The sequence below is a fragment of the Ascaphus truei genome, unplaced genomic scaffold (genome assembly GCF_040206685.1).
Source record: "Ascaphus truei isolate aAscTru1 unplaced genomic scaffold, aAscTru1.hap1 HAP1_SCAFFOLD_1123, whole genome shotgun sequence".
NCBI lineage: Eukaryota > Metazoa > Chordata > Amphibia > Anura > Ascaphidae > Ascaphus > Ascaphus truei.
This window is the reverse complement of record NW_027453990.1, coordinates 86,768-107,500: the sequence shown is the minus strand read 5'-3', so window position 1 is coordinate 107,500 and position 20,733 is coordinate 86,768. Positions and strand designations below refer to the sequence as shown.

Below are 20,733 nucleotides of genomic sequence, written 5' to 3'. Positions count from 1 at the left end.
TGCGCACAGCGCGGGCGTGGGGGCGATATTCGACAGGTAACACAATATATACACAACAGTGCGCACAGCGCGGGCGTGGGGGCGATATTCGACAGGTAACACAATATATACACAACAGTGCGACCAGCACGGGCATGGGGGCGATATTCGACAGGTAACACAATATATACACAACAGTGCGCACAGCACGGGCGTGGGGGCGATATTCGACAGGTAACACAATATATACACAACAGTGCGCACAGCACGGGCGTGGGGGCGATATTCGACAGGTAACACAATATATACACAACAGTGCGCACAGCACGGGCGTGGGGGCGATATTCGACAGGTAACACAATATATACACAACAGTGCGCACAGCGCGGGCGTGAGGGCGATATTCGACCGGTAACACAATATATACACAACAGTGCGCACAGCGCGGGCGTGGGGGCGATATTCGACAGGTAACACAATATATACACAACAGTGCGCACAGCACGGGCGTGGAGGCGATATTCGACAGGTAACACAATATGTACACAACAGTGCGCACAGCGTGGGCGTGGGGGCGATATTCTCCAGGTAACACAATATATACACAACAGTGCGCACAGCGCGTGCGTGGGGGCGATATTCGACAGGTAACACAATATATACACAACAGTGCGCAAAGCGCGGGCGTGGGGGCGATATTCGACAGGTAACACAATATATACACAACAGTGCGCACAGCACGGGCGTGGGGGCGATATGCGACAGGTAACACAATATATACACAACAGTGCGCAAAGCGCGGGCGTGGGGGCGATATGCGACAGGTAACACAACATATACACAACAGTGCGCACAGCGCGGGCGTGGGGGCGATATTCGACACTTAACACAATATATACACAACAGTGCGCACAGCGCCGGCGTGGGGGCGATATTCGACAGGTAACACAATATATACACAACAGTGCGCACAGCGCGTGCGTGGGGGCGATATTCGACAGGTAACACAATATATACACAACAGTGCGCACAGCGCCGGCGTGGGGGCGATCTGCGACAGGTAACACAATATATACACAACAGTGCGCACAGCGCCGGCGTGGGGGCGATATGCGACAGGTAACACAATATCTACACAACAGTGCGCACAGCACGGGCGTGGGGGCGATATTCGACAGGTAACACAATATATACACAACAGTGCGCACAGCGCGGGCGTGGGGGCGATATTCGACAGTAACACAATATATACACAACAGTGCGCACTGCGCGGGCGTGGGGGCGATATTCGACAGGTAACACAATATCTACACAACAGTGCGCACAGCACGGGCGTGGGGGCGATATTCGACCGGTAACACAATATCTACACAACAGTGCGCACAGCGCGGGCGTGGGGGCGATATTCGACAGGTAACACAATATATACACAACAGTGCGCACAGCACGGGCGTGGAGGCGATATTCGACAGGTAACACAATATGTACACAACAGTGCGCACAGCGTGGGCGTGGGGGCGATATTCGACAGGTAACACAATATATACACAACAGTGCGCACAGCGCGTGCGTGGGGGCGATATTCGACAGGTAACACAATATATACACAACAGTGCGCAAAGCGCGGGCGTGGGGGCGATATGCGACAGGTAACACAATATATACACAACAGTGCGCAAAGCGCGGGCGTGGGGGCGATATGCGACAGGTAACACAACATATACACAACAGTGCGCACAGCGCGGGCGTGGGGGCGATATTCGACACTTAACACAATATATACACAACAGTGCGCACAGCGCCGGCGTGGGGGCGATATTCGACAGGTAACACAATATATACACAACAGTGCGCACAGCGCGTGCGTGGGGGCGATATTCGACAGGTAACACAATATATACACAACAGTGCGCACAGCGCCGGCGTGGGGGCGATATGCGACAGGTAACACAATATCTACACAACAGTGCGCACAGCACGGGCGTGGGGGCGATATTCGACAGGTAACACAATATATACACAACAGTGCGCACAGCGCGGGCGTGGGGGCGATATTCGACAGTAACACAATATATACACAACAGTGCGCACTGCGCGGGCGTGGGGGCGATATTCGACAGGTAACACAATATCTACACAACAGTGCGCACAGCACGGGCGTGGGGGCGATATTCGACAGGTAACACAATATCTACACAACAGTGCGCACAGCGCGGGCGTGGGGGCGATATTCGACAGGTAACACAATATATACACAACAGTGCGCACAGCGCCGGCGTGGGGGCGATATGCGACAGGTAACACAATATCTACACAACAGTGCGCACAGCACGGGCGTGGGGGCGATATTCGACAGGTAACACAATATATACACAACAGTGCGCACAGCGCGGGCGTGGGGGCGATATTCGACAGTAACACAATATATACACAACAGTGCGCACTGCGCGGGCGTGGGGGCGATATTCGACAGGTAACACAATATCTACACAACAGTGCGCACAGCACGGGCGTGGGGGCGATATTCGACCGGTAACACAATATCTACACAACAGTGCGCACAGCGCGGGCGTGGGGGCGATATTCGACAGGTAACACAATATATACACAACAGTGCGCACAGCACGGGCGTGGAGGCGATATTCGACAGGTAACACAATATGTACACAACAGTGCGCACAGCGTGGGCGTGGGGGCGATATTCGACAGGTAACACAATATATACACAACAGTGCGCACAGCGCGTGCGTGGGGGCGATATTCGACAGGTAACACAATATATACACAACAGTGCGCAAAGCGCGGGCGTGGGGGCGATATGCGACAGGTAACACAATATATACACAACAGTGCGCAAAGCGCGGGCGTGGGGGCGATATGCGACAGGTAACACAACATATACACAACAGTGCGCACAGCGCGGGCGTGGGGGCGATATTCGACACTTAACACAATATATACACAACAGTGCGCACAGCGCCGGCGTGGGGGCGATATTCGACAGGTAACACAATATATACACAACAGTGCGCACAGCGCGTGCGTGGGGGCGATATTCGACAGGTAACACAATATATACACAACAGTGCGCACAGCGCCGGCGTGGGGGCGATATGCGACAGGTAACACAATATCTACACAACAGTGCGCACAGCACGGGCGTGGGGGCGATATTCGACAGGTAACACAATATATACACAACAGTGCGCACAGCGCGGGCGTGGGGGCGATATTCGACAGTAACACAATATATACACAACAGTGCGCACTGCGCGGGCGTGGGGGCGATATTCGACAGGTAACACAATATCTACACAACAGTGCGCACAGCACGGGCGTGGGGGCGATATTCGACAGGTAACACAATATCTACACAACAGTGCGCACAGCGCGGGCGTGGGGGCGATATTCGACAGGTAACACAATATATACACAACAGTGCGCACAGCGCGGGCGTGGGGGCAATATTCAACAGGTAACACAACATATAAACAACTACACAACAGTGCGCACAGCACGGGCGTGGGGGCGATATTCGACAGGTAACACAATATATACACAACAGTGCGCACAGCGCGGGCGTGGGGGCAATATTCAACAGGTAACACAACATATAAACAACTACACAACAGTGCGCACAGCACGGGCGTGGGGGCGATATTCGACAGGTAACACAATATATACACAACAGTGCGCACAGCGCGGGCGTGGGGGCGATATTCTCCAGGTAACACAACATATACACAACAGTGCGCACAGCGCGGGCGTGGGGGCGATATTCGCCAGGTAACACAATATATACACAACAGTGCGCACAGCGCGGGCGTGGGGGCGATATTCGACAGGTAACACCATATATACACAACAGTGCGCACAGCGCGGGCGTGGGGGCGATATTCGACAGGTAACACAATATATACACAACAGTGCGCACAGCGCGGGCGTGGGGGCGATATTCGACAGGTAACACAAGATATACACAACAGTGCGCACAGCGCGGGCGTGGGGGCGATATTCGACAGGTAACACAAGATCTGCACAACTACACAATAGTGCGCACTACACAATAGTGCGCACAGCGCGGGCGTGGGGGCGATATTCGACAGGTAACACAACATATACACAACAGAGCGCACAGCGCGGGCGTGGGGGCGATATTCGACAGGTAACACAACATATACACAACCACAACAGTGCGCACAGCGCGGGCGTGGGGGCGATATTCGACAGGTAACACAACATATACCCAACTACACAACAGTGCACGCTTGGAGACGATATTCGACAGATAACACAACAGAACATATACACAACTACACAACAGTGTGAGCTTGGAGACGATATTCGACAGGTAACACATGCAAAGCGCTTTTGCGAGCTATATTTGACAGTTAACACAAGTACACAACAAAACTATCTACACAACTACACATCAGTGCGCACAGTGTGGGGGCGATATTCGACAGGTAACACAACTGCACAAGAGAACATATACACATCTACACAACCGTGCACAGAACTTGGGGGTGGAGGCAATATTCAAAAGGTTGCACAACTACACAACAGAACATATACACAACAGTGTGCACGGCGTGGGCCTAGGGGCCATATTCGACCAGTAACACAACTACATTAAACTACACAACAGTCAGCGTTGTGCTTATGTGATTTGAGTGTTACAATTACCCACACAGTTGTGTACCCGCTGTCCCCTCTCGCTTTCTCACTCGCTTGTGTGGTTGTGTACCTTGCAGGGTGTTGACTGAACTTGTGTCTAAGATGAGAGACATGCACATGGATAAAACTGAGCTGGGGTGTCTCCGGGCGATCATACTATTCAACCCGGGTATGTGTAATATATTATATTATTATTATATGTCTCCGGGCGATCATACTATTCATCCCGGGTATGTGTGATATATTATATTATTATATGTCTCCGGGCGATCATACTATTCAACCCGGGTATGTGTGATATATTATATTATTATTATATGTCTCCGGGCGATCATACTATTCAACCCGGGTATGTGTGATATATTATATTATTATATGTCTCCGAGCGATCATACTATTCATCCCGGGTATGTGTGATATATTATATTATTATATGTCTCCGGGCGATCATACTATTCAACCCGGGTATGTGTGATATATTATATATTATTATATGTCTCCGGGCGATCATACTATTCAACCCGGGTATGTGTGATATATTATATATTATTATATGTCTCCGGGCGATCATACTATTCAACCCGGGTATGTGTGATATATTATATTATTATTATATGTCTCCGTGCGATCATAATATTCATTCCGGGTATGTGTGATATATTATTATTATTATATGTCTCCGAGCGATCATACTATTCAACCCGGGTATGTGTGATATATTATATATTATTATATGTCTCCGGGCGATCATACTATTCAACCCGGGTATGTGTGATATATTATATATTATTATATGTCTCCGGGCGATCATACTATTCAACCCGGGTATGTGTAATATATTATATTATTATTATATGTCTCCGTGCGATCATAATATTCATTCCGGGTATGTGTGATATATTATTATTATTATATGTCTCCGAGCGATCATACTATTCATCCCGGGTATGTGTGATATATTATATATTATTATATGTCTCCGGGCGATCATACTATTCATCCCGGGTATGTGTGATATATTATATATTATTATATGTCTCCGAGCGATCATACTATTCAACCCGGGTATGTGTGATATATTATATATTATTATATGTCTCCGAGCGATCATACTATTCAACCCGGGTATGTGTGATATATTATATATTATTATATGTCTCCGAGCGATCATACTATTCAACCCGGGTATGTGTGATATATTATATATTATTATATGTCTCCGAGCGATCATACTATTCAACCCGGGTATGTGTGATATATTATATTATTATTATATGTCTCCGGGCGTTCATACTATTCAACCCGGGTATGTGTGATATATTATATTATTATTATATGTCTCCGAGCGATCATACTATTCATCCCGGGTATGTGTGATATATTATATTATTATTATATGTCTCCGAGCGATCATACTATTCAACCCGGGTATGTGTGATATATTATATTATTATTATATGTCTCCGAGCGATCATACTATTCAACCCAGGTATGTGTGATATATTATATATTATTATATGTCTCCGAGCGATCATACTATTCAACCCGGGTATGTGTGATATATTATATATTATTATATGTCTCCGAGCGATCATACTATTCAACCCGGGTATGTGTGATATATTATATATTATTATATGTCTCCGAGCGATCATACTATTCAACCCGGGTATGTGTGATATATTATATTATTATATGTCTCCGAGCGATCATACTATTCAACCCGGGTATGTGTGATATATTATATTATTATTATTATATGTCTCCGGGCGATCATACTATTCAACCCGGGTATGTGTGATATATTATATTATTATATGTCTCCGGGCGATCATACTATTCAACCCGGGTATGTGTGATATATTATATTATTATATGTCTCCGGGCGATCATACTATTCAACCCGGGTATGTGTGATATATTATATTATTATTATATGTCTCCGAGCGATCATACTATTCAACCCGGGTATGTGTGATATATTATATTATTATATGTCTCCGAGCGATCATACTATTCATCCCGGGTATGTGTGATATATTATTATATGTCTCCGTGCGATCATACTATTCAACCCGGGTATGTGTGATATATTATATTATTATTATATGTCTCCGAGCGATCATACTATTCATCCCGGGTATGTGTGATATATTATATTATTATATGTCTCCGGGCGATCATACTATTCATCCCGGGTATGTGTGATATATTATATTATTATTATATGTCTCCGGGCAATCATACAATTCATCCCGGGTATGTGTGATATATATTATATTATTATTATATGTCTCCGGGCGATCATACTATTCAACCCGGGTATGTGTGATATATTATATTATTATTATATGTCTCCGTGCGATCATAATATTCATTCCGGGTATGTGTGATATATTATATTATTATATGTCTCCGAGCGATCATACTATTCATCCCGGGTATGTGTGATATATTATATTATTATTATATGTCTCCGAGCGATCATACTATTCAACCCGGGTATGTGTGATATATTATATTATTATTATATGTCTCCGAGCGATCATACTATTCAACCCGGGTATGTGTGATATATTATATTATTATTATATGTCTCCGGGCGATCATACTATTCAACCCGGGTATGTGTGATATATTATATTATTATTATATGTCTCCGGGCGATCATACTATTCATCCCGGGTATGTGTGATATATTATATTATTATTATATGTCTCAGAGCGATCATACTATTCAACCCGGGTATGTGTGATATATTATATTATTATTATATGTCTCCGAGCGATCATACTATTCAACCCGGGTATGTGTGATGTTTTATATTATTATATGTCTCCGAGCGATCATACTATTCATCCCGGGTATGTGTGATATATTATATTATTATATGTCTCCGAGCGATCATACTATTCAACCCGGGTATGTGTGATATATTATATTATTATTATATGTCTCAGGGCGATCATACAATTCATCCCGGGTATGTGTGATATATTATATTATTATTATATGTCTCCGGGCGATCATACTATTCAACCCGGGTATGTGTGATATATTATATTATTATTATATGTCTCAGGGCGATCATACTATTCAACCCGGGTATGTGTGATATATTATATTATTATTATATGTCTCCGGGCGATCATACTATTCATCCCGGGTATGTGTGATATATTATATTATTATTATATGTCTCCGAGCGATCATACTATTCATCCCGGGTATGTGTGATATATTATATTATTATATGTCTCCGAGCGATCATATTATTCAGCCCGGGTATGTGTCTCACGCGATGGACTTTTGATATATTAAAGATATCTCCCTCTCTCTCCCTGTCTCTAAGACGGGAAGGGCCTGTCTCACGCGGGGGATGTGTGATATATTATATATTATTATCTCCCTGTCTCTCCCTGTATCTCAGACGCTAAGGGCCTATCTCACGCGGGGGATGTGTGATATATTATATATTATATGTCTCCGTGCGATCATACTATTCAACCCGGGTATGTGTGATATATTATATATTATTATATGTCTCCGAGCGATCATACTATTCAACCCGGGTATGTGTGATATATTATATTATTATTATATGTCTCCGGGCGATCATACTATTCAACCCGGGTATGTGTGATATATTATATTATTATTATATGTCTCCGGGCGATCATACTATTCATCCCGGGTATGTGTGATATATTATATTATTATTATATGTCTCCGAGCGATCATACTATTCAACCCGGGTATGTGTGATATATTATATTATTATTATATGTCTCCGGGCGATCATACTATTCATCCCGGGTATGTGTGATATATTATATTATTATTATATGTCTCAGAGCGATCATACTATTCAACCCGGGTATGTGTGATATATTATATTATTATTATATGTCTCCGAGCGATCATACTATTCAACCCGGGTATGTGTGATGTTTTATATTATTATATGTCTCCGAGCGATCATACTATTCATCCCGGGTATGTGTGATATATTATATTATTATATGTCTCCGAGCGATCATACTATTCAACCCGGGTATGTGTGATATATTATATTATTATTATATGTCTCCGAGCGATGATACAATTCATCCCGGGTATGTGTGATATATTATATTATTATTATATGTCTCCGGGCGATCATACTATTCAACCCGGGTATGTGTGATATATTATATTATTATTATATGTCTCAGGGCGATCATACTATTCAACCCGGGTATGTGTGATATATTATATTATTATTATATGTCTCCGGGCGATCATACTATTCATCCCGGGTATGTGTGATATATTATATTATTATTATTATATGTCTCCGAGCGATCATACTATTCATCCCGGGTATGTGTGATATATATTATATTATTATTATTATATGTCTCCGGGCGATCATACTATTCATCCCGGGCATGTGTGATATATTATATTATTATATGTCTCCGAGCGATCATATTATTCAGCCCGGGTATGTGTCTCACGCGATGGACTTTTGATATATTAAAGATATCTCCCTCTCTCTCCCTGTCTCTAAGACGGGAAGGGCCTGTCTCACGCGGGGGATGTGTGATATATTATATATTATTATCTCCCTGTCTCTCCCTGTATCTCAGACACTAAGGGCCTATCTCACGCGGGGGATGTGTGATATATTATATATTATATGTCTCCGTGCGATCATACTATTCAACCCGGGTATGTGTGATATATTATATTATTATTATATGTCTCCGAGCGATCATACTATTCATCCCGGGTATGTGTGATATATTATATTATTATTATATGTCTCCGGGCGATCATACTATTCAACCCGGGTATGTGTGATATATTATATTATTATTATATGTCTCCGTGCGATCATAATATTCATTCCGGGTATGTGTGATATATTATATTATTATATGTCTCCGAGCGATCATACTATTCATCCCGGGTATGTGTGATATATTATATTATTATTATATGTCTCAGAGCGATCATACTATTCAACCCGGGTATGTGTGATGTTTTATATTATTATTATATGTCTCCGAGCGATCATACTATTCATCCCGGGTATGTGTGATATATTATATTATTATATGTCTCCGGGCGATCATACTATTCAACCCGGGTATGTGTGATATATTATATTATTATATGTCTCCGTGCGATCATACTATTCATCCCGGGTATGTGTGATATATTATATTATTATTATATGTCTCCGAGCGATCATACTATTCAACCCGGGTATGTGTGATATATTATATTATTATTATATGTCTCAGGGCGTTCATACTATTCATCCCGGGTATGTGTGATATATTATATTATTATTATATGTCTCCGAGCGATCATACTATTCAACCCGGGTATGTGTGATATATTATATTATTATTATATGTCTCCGGGCGATCATACTATTCAACCCGGGTATGTGTGATATATTATATTATTATTATATGTCTCAGGGCGATCATACTATTCAACCCGGGTATGTGTGATATATTATATTATTATTATATGTCTCCAGGCGATCATACTATTCATCCCGGGTATGTGTGATATATTATATTATTATTATATGTCTCCGAGCGATCATACTATTCAACCCGGGTATGTGTGATATATTATATTATTATATGTCTCCGGGCGATCATACTATTCATCCCGGGTATGTGTGATATATTATATTATTATATGTCTCCGGGCGATCATACTATTCATCCCGGGTATGTGTGATATATTATATTATTATATGTCTCCGAGCGATCATATTATTCAGCCCGGGTATGTGTGATATATTATATTATTATATGTCTCCGGGCGATCATACTATTCATCCCGGGTATGTGTGATATATTATATTATTATTATATGTCTCAGAGCGATCATACTATTCAACCCGGGTATGTGTGATGTTTTATATTATTATTATATGTCTCCGAGCGATCATACTATTCATCCCGGGTATGTGTGATATATTATATTATTATATGTCTCCGGGCGATCATACTATTCAACCCGGGTATGTGTGATATATTATATTATTATATGTCTCCGTGCGATCATACTATTCATCCCGGGTATGTGTGATATATTATATTATTATTATATGTCTCCGAGCGATCATACTATTCAACCCGGGTATGTGTGATATATTATATTATTATTATATGTCTCAGGGCGTTCATACTATTCATCCCGGGTATGTGTGATATATTATATTATTATTATATGTCTCCGAGCGATCATACTATTCAACCCGGGTATGTGTGATATATTATATTATTATTATATGTCTCCGGGCGATCATACTATTCAACCCGGGTATGTGTGATATATTATATTATTATTATATGTCTCAGGGCGATCATACTATTCAACCCGGGTATGTGTGATATATTATATTATTATTATATGTCTCCAGGCGATCATACTATTCATCCCGGGTATGTGTGATATATTATATTATTATTATATGTCTCCGAGCGATCATACTATTCAACCCGGGTATGTGTGATATATTATATTATTATATGTCTCCGGGCGATCATACTATTCATCCCGGGTATGTGTGATATATTATATTATTATATGTCTCCGGGCGATCATACTATTCATCCCGGGTATGTGTGATATATTATATTATTATATGTCTCCGAGCGATCATATTATTCAGCCCGGGTATGTGTGATATATTATATTATTATTATATGTCTCCGAGCGATCATACTATTCAACCCGGGTATGTGTGATATATTATATTATTATTATATGTCTCCGGGCGATCATACTATTCAACCCGGGTATGTGTGATATATTATATTATTATTATATGTCTCAGGGCGATCATACTATTCAACCCGGGTATGTGTGATATATTATATTATTATTATATGTCTCCAGGCGATCATACTATTCATCCCGGGTATGTGTGATATATTATATTATTATTATATGTCTCCGAGCGATCATACTATTCAACCCGGGTATGTGTGATATATTATATTATTATATGTCTCCGGGCGATCATACTATTCATCCCGGGTATGTGTGATATATTATATTATTATATGTCTCCGGGCGATCATACTATTCATCCCGGGTATGTGTGATATATTATATTATTATTATATGTCTCAGGGCGATCATACTATTCAACCCGGGTATGTGTGATATATTATATTATTATTATATGTCTCCGGGCGATCATACTATTCATCCCGGGTATGTGTGATATATTATATTATTATTATTATATGTCTCCGAGCGATCATACTATTCATCCCGGGTATGTGTGATATATATTATATTATTATTATTATATGTCTCCGGGCGATCATACTATTCATCCCGGGCATGTGTGATATATTATATTATTATATGTCTCCGAGCGATCATATTATTCAGCCCGGGTATGTGTCTCACGCGATGGACTTTTGATATATTAAAGATATCTCCCTCTCTCTCCCTGTCTCTAAGACGGGAAGGGCCTGTCTCACGCGGGGGATGTGTGATATATTATATATTATTATCTCCCTGTCTCTCCCTGTATCTCAGACACTAAGGGCCTATCTCACGCGGGGGATGTGTGATATATTATATATTATATGTCTCCGTGCGATCATACTATTCAACCCGGGTATGTGTGATATATTATATTATTATTATATGTCTCCGAGCGATCATACTATTCATCCCGGGTATGTGTGATATATTATATTATTATTATATGTCTCCGGGCGATCATACTATTCAACCCGGGTATGTGTGATATATTATATTATTATTATATGTCTCCGTGCGATCATAATATTCATTCCGGGTATGTGTGATATATTATATTATTATATGTCTCCGAGCGATCATACTATTCATCCCGGGTATGTGTGATATATTATATTATTATTATATGTCTCAGAGCGATCATACTATTCAACCCGGGTATGTGTGATGTTTTATATTATTATTATATGTCTCCGAGCGATCATACTATTCATCCCGGGTATGTGTGATATATTATATTATTATATGTCTCCGGGCGATCATACTATTCAACCCGGGTATGTGTGATATATTATATTATTATATGTCTCCGTGCGATCATACTATTCATCCCGGGTATGTGTGATATATTATATTATTATTATATGTCTCCGAGCGATCATACTATTCAACCCGGGTATGTGTGATATATTATATTATTATTATATGTCTCAGGGCGTTCATACTATTCATCCCGGGTATGTGTGATATATTATATTATTATTATATGTCTCCGAGCGATCATACTATTCAACCCGGGTATGTGTGATATATTATATTATTATTATATGTCTCCGGGCGATCATACTATTCAACCCGGGTATGTGTGATATATTATATTATTATTATATGTCTCAGGGCGATCATACTATTCAACCCGGGTATGTGTGATATATTATATTATTATTATATGTCTCCAGGCGATCATACTATTCATCCCGGGTATGTGTGATATATTATATTATTATTATATGTCTCCGAGCGATCATACTATTCAACCCGGGTATGTGTGATATATTATATTATTATATGTCTCCGGGCGATCATACTATTCATCCCGGGTATGTGTGATATATTATATTATTATATGTCTCCGGGCGATCATACTATTCATCCCGGGTATGTGTGATATATTATATTATTATATGTCTCCGAGCGATCATATTATTCAGCCCGGGTATGTGTGATATATTATATTATTATATGTCTCCGGGCGATCATACTATTCATCCCGGGTATGTGTGATATATTATATTATTATTATATTTCTCAGAGCGATCATACTATTCAACCCGGGTATGTGTGATGTTTTATATTATTATTATATGTCTCCGAGCGATCATACTATTCATCCCGGGTATGTGTGATATATTATATTATTATATGTCTCCGGGCGATCATACTATTCAACCCGGGTATGTGTGATATATTATATTATTATATGTCTCCGTGCGATCATACTATTCATCCCGGGTATGTGTGATATATTATATTATTATTATATGTCTCCGAGCGATCATACTATTCAACCCGGGTATGTGTGATATATTATATTATTATTATATGTCTCAGGGCGTTCATACTATTCATCCCGGGTATGTGTGATATATTATATTATTATTATATGTCTCCGAGCGATCATACTATTCAACCCGGGTATGTGTGATATATTATATTATTATTATATGTCTCCGGGCGATCATACTATTCAACCCGGGTATGTGTGATATATTATATTATTATTATATGTCTCAGGGCGATCATACTATTCAACCCGGGTATGTGTGATATATTATATTATTATTATATGTCTCCAGGCGATCATACTATTCATCCCGGGTATGTGTGATATATTATATTATTATTATATGTCTCCGAGCGATCATACTATTCAACCCGGGTATGTGTGATATATTATATTATTATATGTCTCCGGGCGATCATACTATTCATCCCGGGTATGTGTGATATATTATATTATTATATGTCTCCGGGCGATCATACTATTCATCCCGGGTATGTGTGATATATTATATTATTATATGTCTCCGAGCGATCATATTATTCAGCCCGGGTATGTGTGATATATTATATTATTATTATATGTCTCCGAGCGATCATACTATTCAACCCGGGTATGTGTGATATATTATATTATTATTATATGTCTCCGGGCGATCATACTATTCAACCCGGGTATGTGTGATATATTATATTATTATTATATGTCTCAGGGCGATCATACTATTCAACCCGGGTATGTGTGATATATTATATTATTATTATATGTCTCCAGGCGATCATACTATTCATCCCGGGTATGTGTGATATATTATATTATTATTATATGTCTCCGAGCGATCATACTATTCAACCCGGGTATGTGTGATATATTATATTATTATATGTCTCCGGGCGATCATACTATTCATCCCGGGTATGTGTGATATATTATATTATTATATGTCTCCGGGCGATCATACTATTCATCCCGGGTATGTGTGATATATTATATTATTATATGTCTCCGAGCGATCATATTATTCAGCCCGGGTATGTGTGATATATTATATTATTATATGTCTCCGGGCGATCATACTATTCATCCCGGGTATGTGTGATATATTATATTATTATTATATGTCTCAGAGCGATCATACTATTCAACCCGGGTATGTGTGATGTTTTATATTATTATTATATGTCTCCGAGCGATCATACTATTCATCCCGGGTATGTGTGATATATTATATTATTATATGTCTCCGGGCGATCATACTATTCAACCCGGGTATGTGTGATATATTATATTATTATATGTCTCCGTGCGATCATACTATTCATCCCGGGTATGTGTGATATATTATATTATTATTATATGTCTCCGAGCGATCATACTATTCAACCCGGGTATGTGTGATATATTATATTATTATTATATGTCTCAGGGCGTTCATACTATTCATCCCGGGTATGTGTGATATATTATATTATTATTATATGTCTCCGAGCGATCATACTATTCAACCCGGGTATGTGTGATATATTATATTATTATTATATGTCTCCGGGCGATCATACTATTCAACCCGGGTATGTGTGATATATTATATTATTATTATATGTCTCAGGGCGATCATACTATTCAACCCGGGTATGTGTGATATATTATATTATTATTATATGTCTCCAGGCGATCATACTATTCATCCCGGGTATGTGTGATATATTATATTATTATTATATGTCTCCGAGCGATCATACTATTCAACCCGGGTATGTGTGATATATTATATTATTATATGTCTCCGGGCGATCATACTATTCATCCCGGGTATGTGTGATATATTATATTATTATATGTCTCCGGGCGATCATACTATTCATCCCGGGTATGTGTGATATATTATATTATTATATGTCTCCGAGCGATCATATTATTCAGCCCGGGTATGTGTGATATATTATATTATTATATGTCTCCGGGCGATCATACTATTCATCCCGGGTATGTGTGATATATTATATTATTATATGTCTCCGAGCGATCATATTATTCAGCCCGGGTATGTGTCTCACGCGATGGACTTTTGATATATTAAAGATATCTCCCTCTCTCTCCCTGTCTCTAAGACGGGAAGGGCCTGTCTCACGCGGGGGATGTGTGATATATTATATATTATTATCTCCCTGTCTCTCCCTGTATCTCAGACGCTAAGGGCCTATCTCACGCGGGGGATGTGTGATATATTATATATTATCTCTCTCCCTGTCTCTCAGACGCTAAGGGCCTGTCTCACGCGGGGGATGTGGGATATATTATATATTATCTCTCTCCCTGTCTCTCAGACGCTAAGGGCCTGTCTCACGCGGGGGATGTGTGATATATTATATATTATCTCTGTCCCTGTCTCTCCCTGTCTCGCAGATGCGAAGGGCCTGTCTCACGCGGGGGATGTGTGATATATTATATATTATCTCTCTCCCTGTCTCTCAGACGCGAAGGGCCTGTCTCACGTGGGGGATGTGTGATATATTATATATTATCTCTCTCCCTGTCTCTCCCTGTCTCTCAGACACGAAGGGCTTGTCTCACGCGGGGGATGTGTGATATATTATATCTCTCCCTGTCTCTCAGACGCGAAGGGCCTGTCTCACGCGGGGGATGTATGATATATTATATTTTATTATCTCCCTCTCTCTCCCTGTCTCTCAGACGCGAAGTGCCTGGTTCACGCGGGGGATGTGTTATATATTATATATTATTATCTCGCTGTCTCTCAGACGCGAAGGGCCTGTCTCACGCGGGGGATGTGTGATATATTATATATTATCTCTCTCCCTGTCTCTCAGACGCAAAGGGCCTGTCTCACGCGGGGGATGTGGAGGTTCTGAGAGAGAAGGTTTATGCATCATTGGAATCGTACTGCAAGCAAAAATACCCGGACCAGCAAGGGAGGTGAGAGGGGAGAACAATGGGGGGAGGGAGGGAGATAGAGAAGGGGGTGGGAGGGGGGAATGATGGGGAGAGGGAGATAGAGAAAGGGGTGGGAGGGGGGAACAATGGGGAGAGGGAGATAGAGAAAGGGGGGGAGAGGGGGGAATGATGGGGGGAGGGAGGGAGGGAGATAGAGAAGGGGGTGAGAGGGGGGAACAATGGGGAGAGGGAGGGAGATAGAGAAGGGGGTGAGGGGGGAACAATGGGAAGAGGGAGGGAGATTGAGAAGGGAGAACAATGGGAAGAGGGAGGGAGATAGAGAGGGGAGGTGAGGGGGGGAACAATGGGCAGAGGGAGGGAAATAGAGAGGGGAGGTGAGGGGGGGAACAATGGGCAGAGGGAGGGAGATAGAGAGGGGGAGGTGAGGGGGGAACAATGGGAAGAGGGAGGGAGATAGAGAGGGGAGGTGAGGGGGGGAACAATGGGCAGAGGGAGGGAGATAGAGAGGGGAGGTGAGGGGGGGATCAATGGGCAGAGGGAGGGAGATAGAGAGGGGGTGAGATGTGATAGTCAGAGAGTGGAGGAGGAAGGGTACGTCTCCTGTGTAACTGTGCCTAATCTTTCTCTCCCCTCCCCTCTGTTTCCTTCCCCTTCTCTCTGTCTTTCCTCTTCTCTCCCTCGCCTCCTCGCTCCCTCCCTACCCCCTCTCTCCCCCACCTCTCATTTCCTCTTCGCCCTCCCTCTCCCTCCTCTTTTTCCTTCCCCCTTTTTGTTCCTCCCTCTCATCCCCTGTTCCCCCCTCCCTTCTCTCTACTCCCCTCCACTCTCTCTCCTCCCTCCCTTCTCTCTACACCCCTCTCTCCCCTCCCCTCCCCTCTCTCCCCCTCCCCTCTCTCTCCTCCCTCCATCCCATCTTTCCTCTTTCCTCCTCCCTCCTCCCTCCCTTCTCTCTACTCCCCCCTCTCTCTCCCCCCCTCTCTCCACTCACTTCCCCCCCCTCCCCTCTCTCTCTTCTCTCTTCCCCCCCCTCCCCTCTCTCTCTTCCCCCCTCCCCTCTCTCTCTTCTCTCTTCCCCCCTCCCCTCTCTCTCTTCCCCCCTCCTCTCTCTCTTCCCCCCTCCTCTCTCTCTTCCCCCCTCCTCTCTCTCTCTTCCCCCCTCCCCTCTCCTCTCTCTCTCTTCCCCCTCCCCTCTCTCTCTTCCCCCCTCCCCTCTCTCTCTTCCCCCCCCTCTCTCTCTCTCTCTTCCCCCTCCCCTCTCTCTCTCCCCCTCTCTCTCCCCTCTTCTCTCTCTCCCCCCCTCTTTCTCTCTCTCTCCCCCTCTCTCTCTTCTCCCCCTGCCCTCTCTCTCTTCCCCCCTCCCCTCTCTCTCTTCCCCCCTCCCCTCTCTCTCTTCCCCCCTCCTCTCTCTCTTCCCCCCTCCTCTCTCTCTCTTCCCCCTCCCCTCTCTCTCTTCCCCCCTCCCCTCTCTCTCTTCCCCCTCCGGCTCTCTCTCTCTCTCTTCCCCCTCCTCTCTCTCTTCCCCCTCCCTCTCTCTCTCTCCCCCCTCTCTCCCCCTCTTTCTCTCTCTCTCCCCCTCTTTCTCTCTCTCTCCCCCTCTCTCTCTTCTCCCCCCTCCCCTCTCTCTCTTCCCCCCTCCCCTCTCTCTCTTCCCCCCTAACCTCTCTCTCTTCCCTCCTCCCCTCTCTCTCTTCCCCCTCCCCTCTCTCTCTTCCCCCTCCCCTCTCTCTCTCTCTCTCCCCCCTCTCACTCCCCCCCTCTTTCTCTCTCTCTCCCCCCTCTCACTCCCCCCTCTTTCTCTCTCTCTCCCCCTCTCTCTCTTCTCCCCCTCCCTCTCTCTCTCCCCCTGCCCTCTCTCTCTTCCCCCCCTCTCTCTCTCTTCCCCCCTCCCCTCTCTCTCTTCCCCCCTCCCCTCTCTCTCTTCCCCCCTCTCCTCTCTCTCTACCCCTTCCCCTCTCTCTCTTCCCCCCTCCCTCTCTCTCTTCCCCCCTCTCTCTCTCTCCCCCCTCTCTCTCTCTTCCCCCCTCCCCTCTCTCTCTCTTCCCCCCTCCCCTCTCTCTCTCTTCCCCCTCCTCTCTCTCTTCCCCCCTCCTCTCTCTCTCTCCCCTCCCCTCTCTCTCTTCTCTCCCCCCTCTCCCCCCCCTCTCCCCCCTCCCCTCTCCCCCCTCCCCTCTCCCCCCTCCCCTCTCTCCCCCCCTCCCCTCTCTCCCCCCCTCCCCTCTCTCCCCCCCCTCCCCTCTCTCTCCCCCCCTCCCCTCTCTCCCCCCCTCCCCTCTCTCCCCCCCCCCCCCTCCCCTCTCTCCCCCCCTCCCCTCTCTCCCCCCCCTCCCCTCTCTCCCCCCCTCCCCTTTCTCCCCCCCTCCCCTCTCTCCCCCCCCTCCCCTCTCCCCCCCTCAGGTTTGCTAAGCTCCTCCTTCGTCTCCCTGCTTTGCGATCTATTGGGCTCAAGTGTCTGGAACATCTCTTCTTTTTCAAACTCATCGGAGACACTCCAATAGACACCTTCCTAATGGAGATGTTAGAGGCACCTCACCAGCTGTCCTGAGAGACTGCTCGAGACTGCCAAAGACTGCTCCCCTACCCCCCAGAGAGAGACAGCTTCTGATACACACTCCAATAGACACCTTCCTAATGGAGATGTTGGAGGCACCTCAGCAGCTGTCCTGAGAGACTGCTCGCGACAGCCAGAGACTGCTCCCCCACCAACCAGAGCGAGAGACAGCTTCTGATACACACTCCAATACCTTCCTGATGAAGATATTATCGGCACCTTACCAGCTGTCCCGAGAGAGACCGTCAGGCACTGCTTCTGCATCCCTGAATGAGACAGCTTCTTATAAACATCTCTTAAGAGACAGCTAAATTGATTGAAATGGAAGTGGTGCCTTGTCAGTGGTACTGAGACATCTTAAGGCCGCCAGAGACTGCTTCACCATCCTGGAGTGAGACAGCTGCAGAGAGAGCTCCAGGGGGCAAGAGACTGCTTCCTTACGTAAATGTTAAGAGATGTCTGAGAGACAGCCGGAGTCCTTACACTTCGAGAAACCGCCATGCTGAGAGTGACTGATGCACATCACCGCCTCTCAGAAGAGACACCCCCCCCCCCCCCCCGCACACACACACACGTCTTCGACTGTCTCTTTTTATGCTTGCCCTGTAAAGTGTGAGACACACTCCTGAGAGAGAGTCGGACTCTATGAAGGAGAGAGACATCTCCCTGTTTTTAAGCTAAGACAGCCCCTTGTTAACTGGGGTGAACAAAAGAGACCGCTTCAGCGCACATGCGAGAGCGCGAGTGCCCTCCGTGCAGAGCTATGAGACTGCTGAACTTTGCGATGTAGAAGTGTGGGGGGCGGTCTCGGGACTCGGGGCATCTGAGCTCTATCTAGTGGGGTATTAATAGGACCTGGGGACCCCCCTCTCTGATTTGGGGGGGGAGGGGGGACCGTATCTAATAACTGCACTTGTGGGATGGGGGGAGGGGGGATACACGCTGATTTTGGGGGGGCTATGTATATTGTCTTCTTTCACTCGTTAACGGCTGCGCTGGACCTGCAGGCTGCTTTTTGGGGTGCCTTTGAGAAAAGGGGGAGCCCCTGTACCCGTACTCTTTTCCTGGGAAGGGGTCCCAAGTTTTGGGGTGACTCGGACATTTTGGGGTTAACCCATTCTTGTATGATCTTTGCTTTTTGGGGGGCGCTGAGGGGTGGGGGGGGGGGGGGGGCTGCTCATACATGGGATTTGGCCTGCAGGCTATTTTTGGGGTATCTCTTTGTAGGGTTTGAGTTTGGGGGTGTCTCTGCAGAATCAGTTTTTGGGGTGTGATTTTAAAGTACTGGGTTTAATGTTTCATTTTAACCATCTCCCCTCCCACCTTCCTGTCCCTTCCCCACCCCCCCTCCCACCCTGCCTGTATCTCCCCCCTCCCACCTTCCTGTCCCTTCCCCACCCCCCCTCCCACCCTGCCTGTATCTCCCCCCCTCCCACCCTGCCTGTATCTCCCCCCCCCTCCCACCCTGCCTGTATCTCCCCCCTCCCACCCTGCCTGTATCTCCCCCCTCCCACCCTGCCTGTATCTCCCACCCTCCCA

The 20,733-nt window shown here is 44.3% G+C and overlaps 1 protein-coding gene across 4 annotated transcripts in view; it reads left to right on the top strand.

Annotated features, from left to right (window-relative positions):
• LOC142475241 (retinoic acid receptor RXR-beta-like) overlaps window positions 1-20,139 on the top strand; it is a 21,704-nt gene extending 1,565 nt beyond the window's left edge. For 2 of the 4 annotated variants that reach the window (XM_075581206.1, XM_075581208.1), the window contains exons 2-4: window positions 4,734-4,825; window positions 16,562-16,667; window positions 19,041-20,139. In XM_075581206.1, coding sequence (XP_075437321.1) covers window positions 4,759-4,825; window positions 16,562-16,667; window positions 19,041-19,188 — 321 coding nt within the window. In that variant the 5' untranslated portion in view covers window positions 4,734-4,758 and the 3' untranslated portion in view covers window positions 19,189-20,139. Of the gene's footprint in view, window positions 1-4,170; window positions 4,210-4,322; window positions 4,331-4,733; window positions 4,826-16,561; window positions 16,668-19,040 lie in introns of those variants that run through there. The other 2 variants (XM_075581207.1, XM_075581209.1) reach the window with 2 other exon arrangements.
• The last annotated feature ends 594 nt before the right edge of the window (window positions 20,140-20,733 follow it).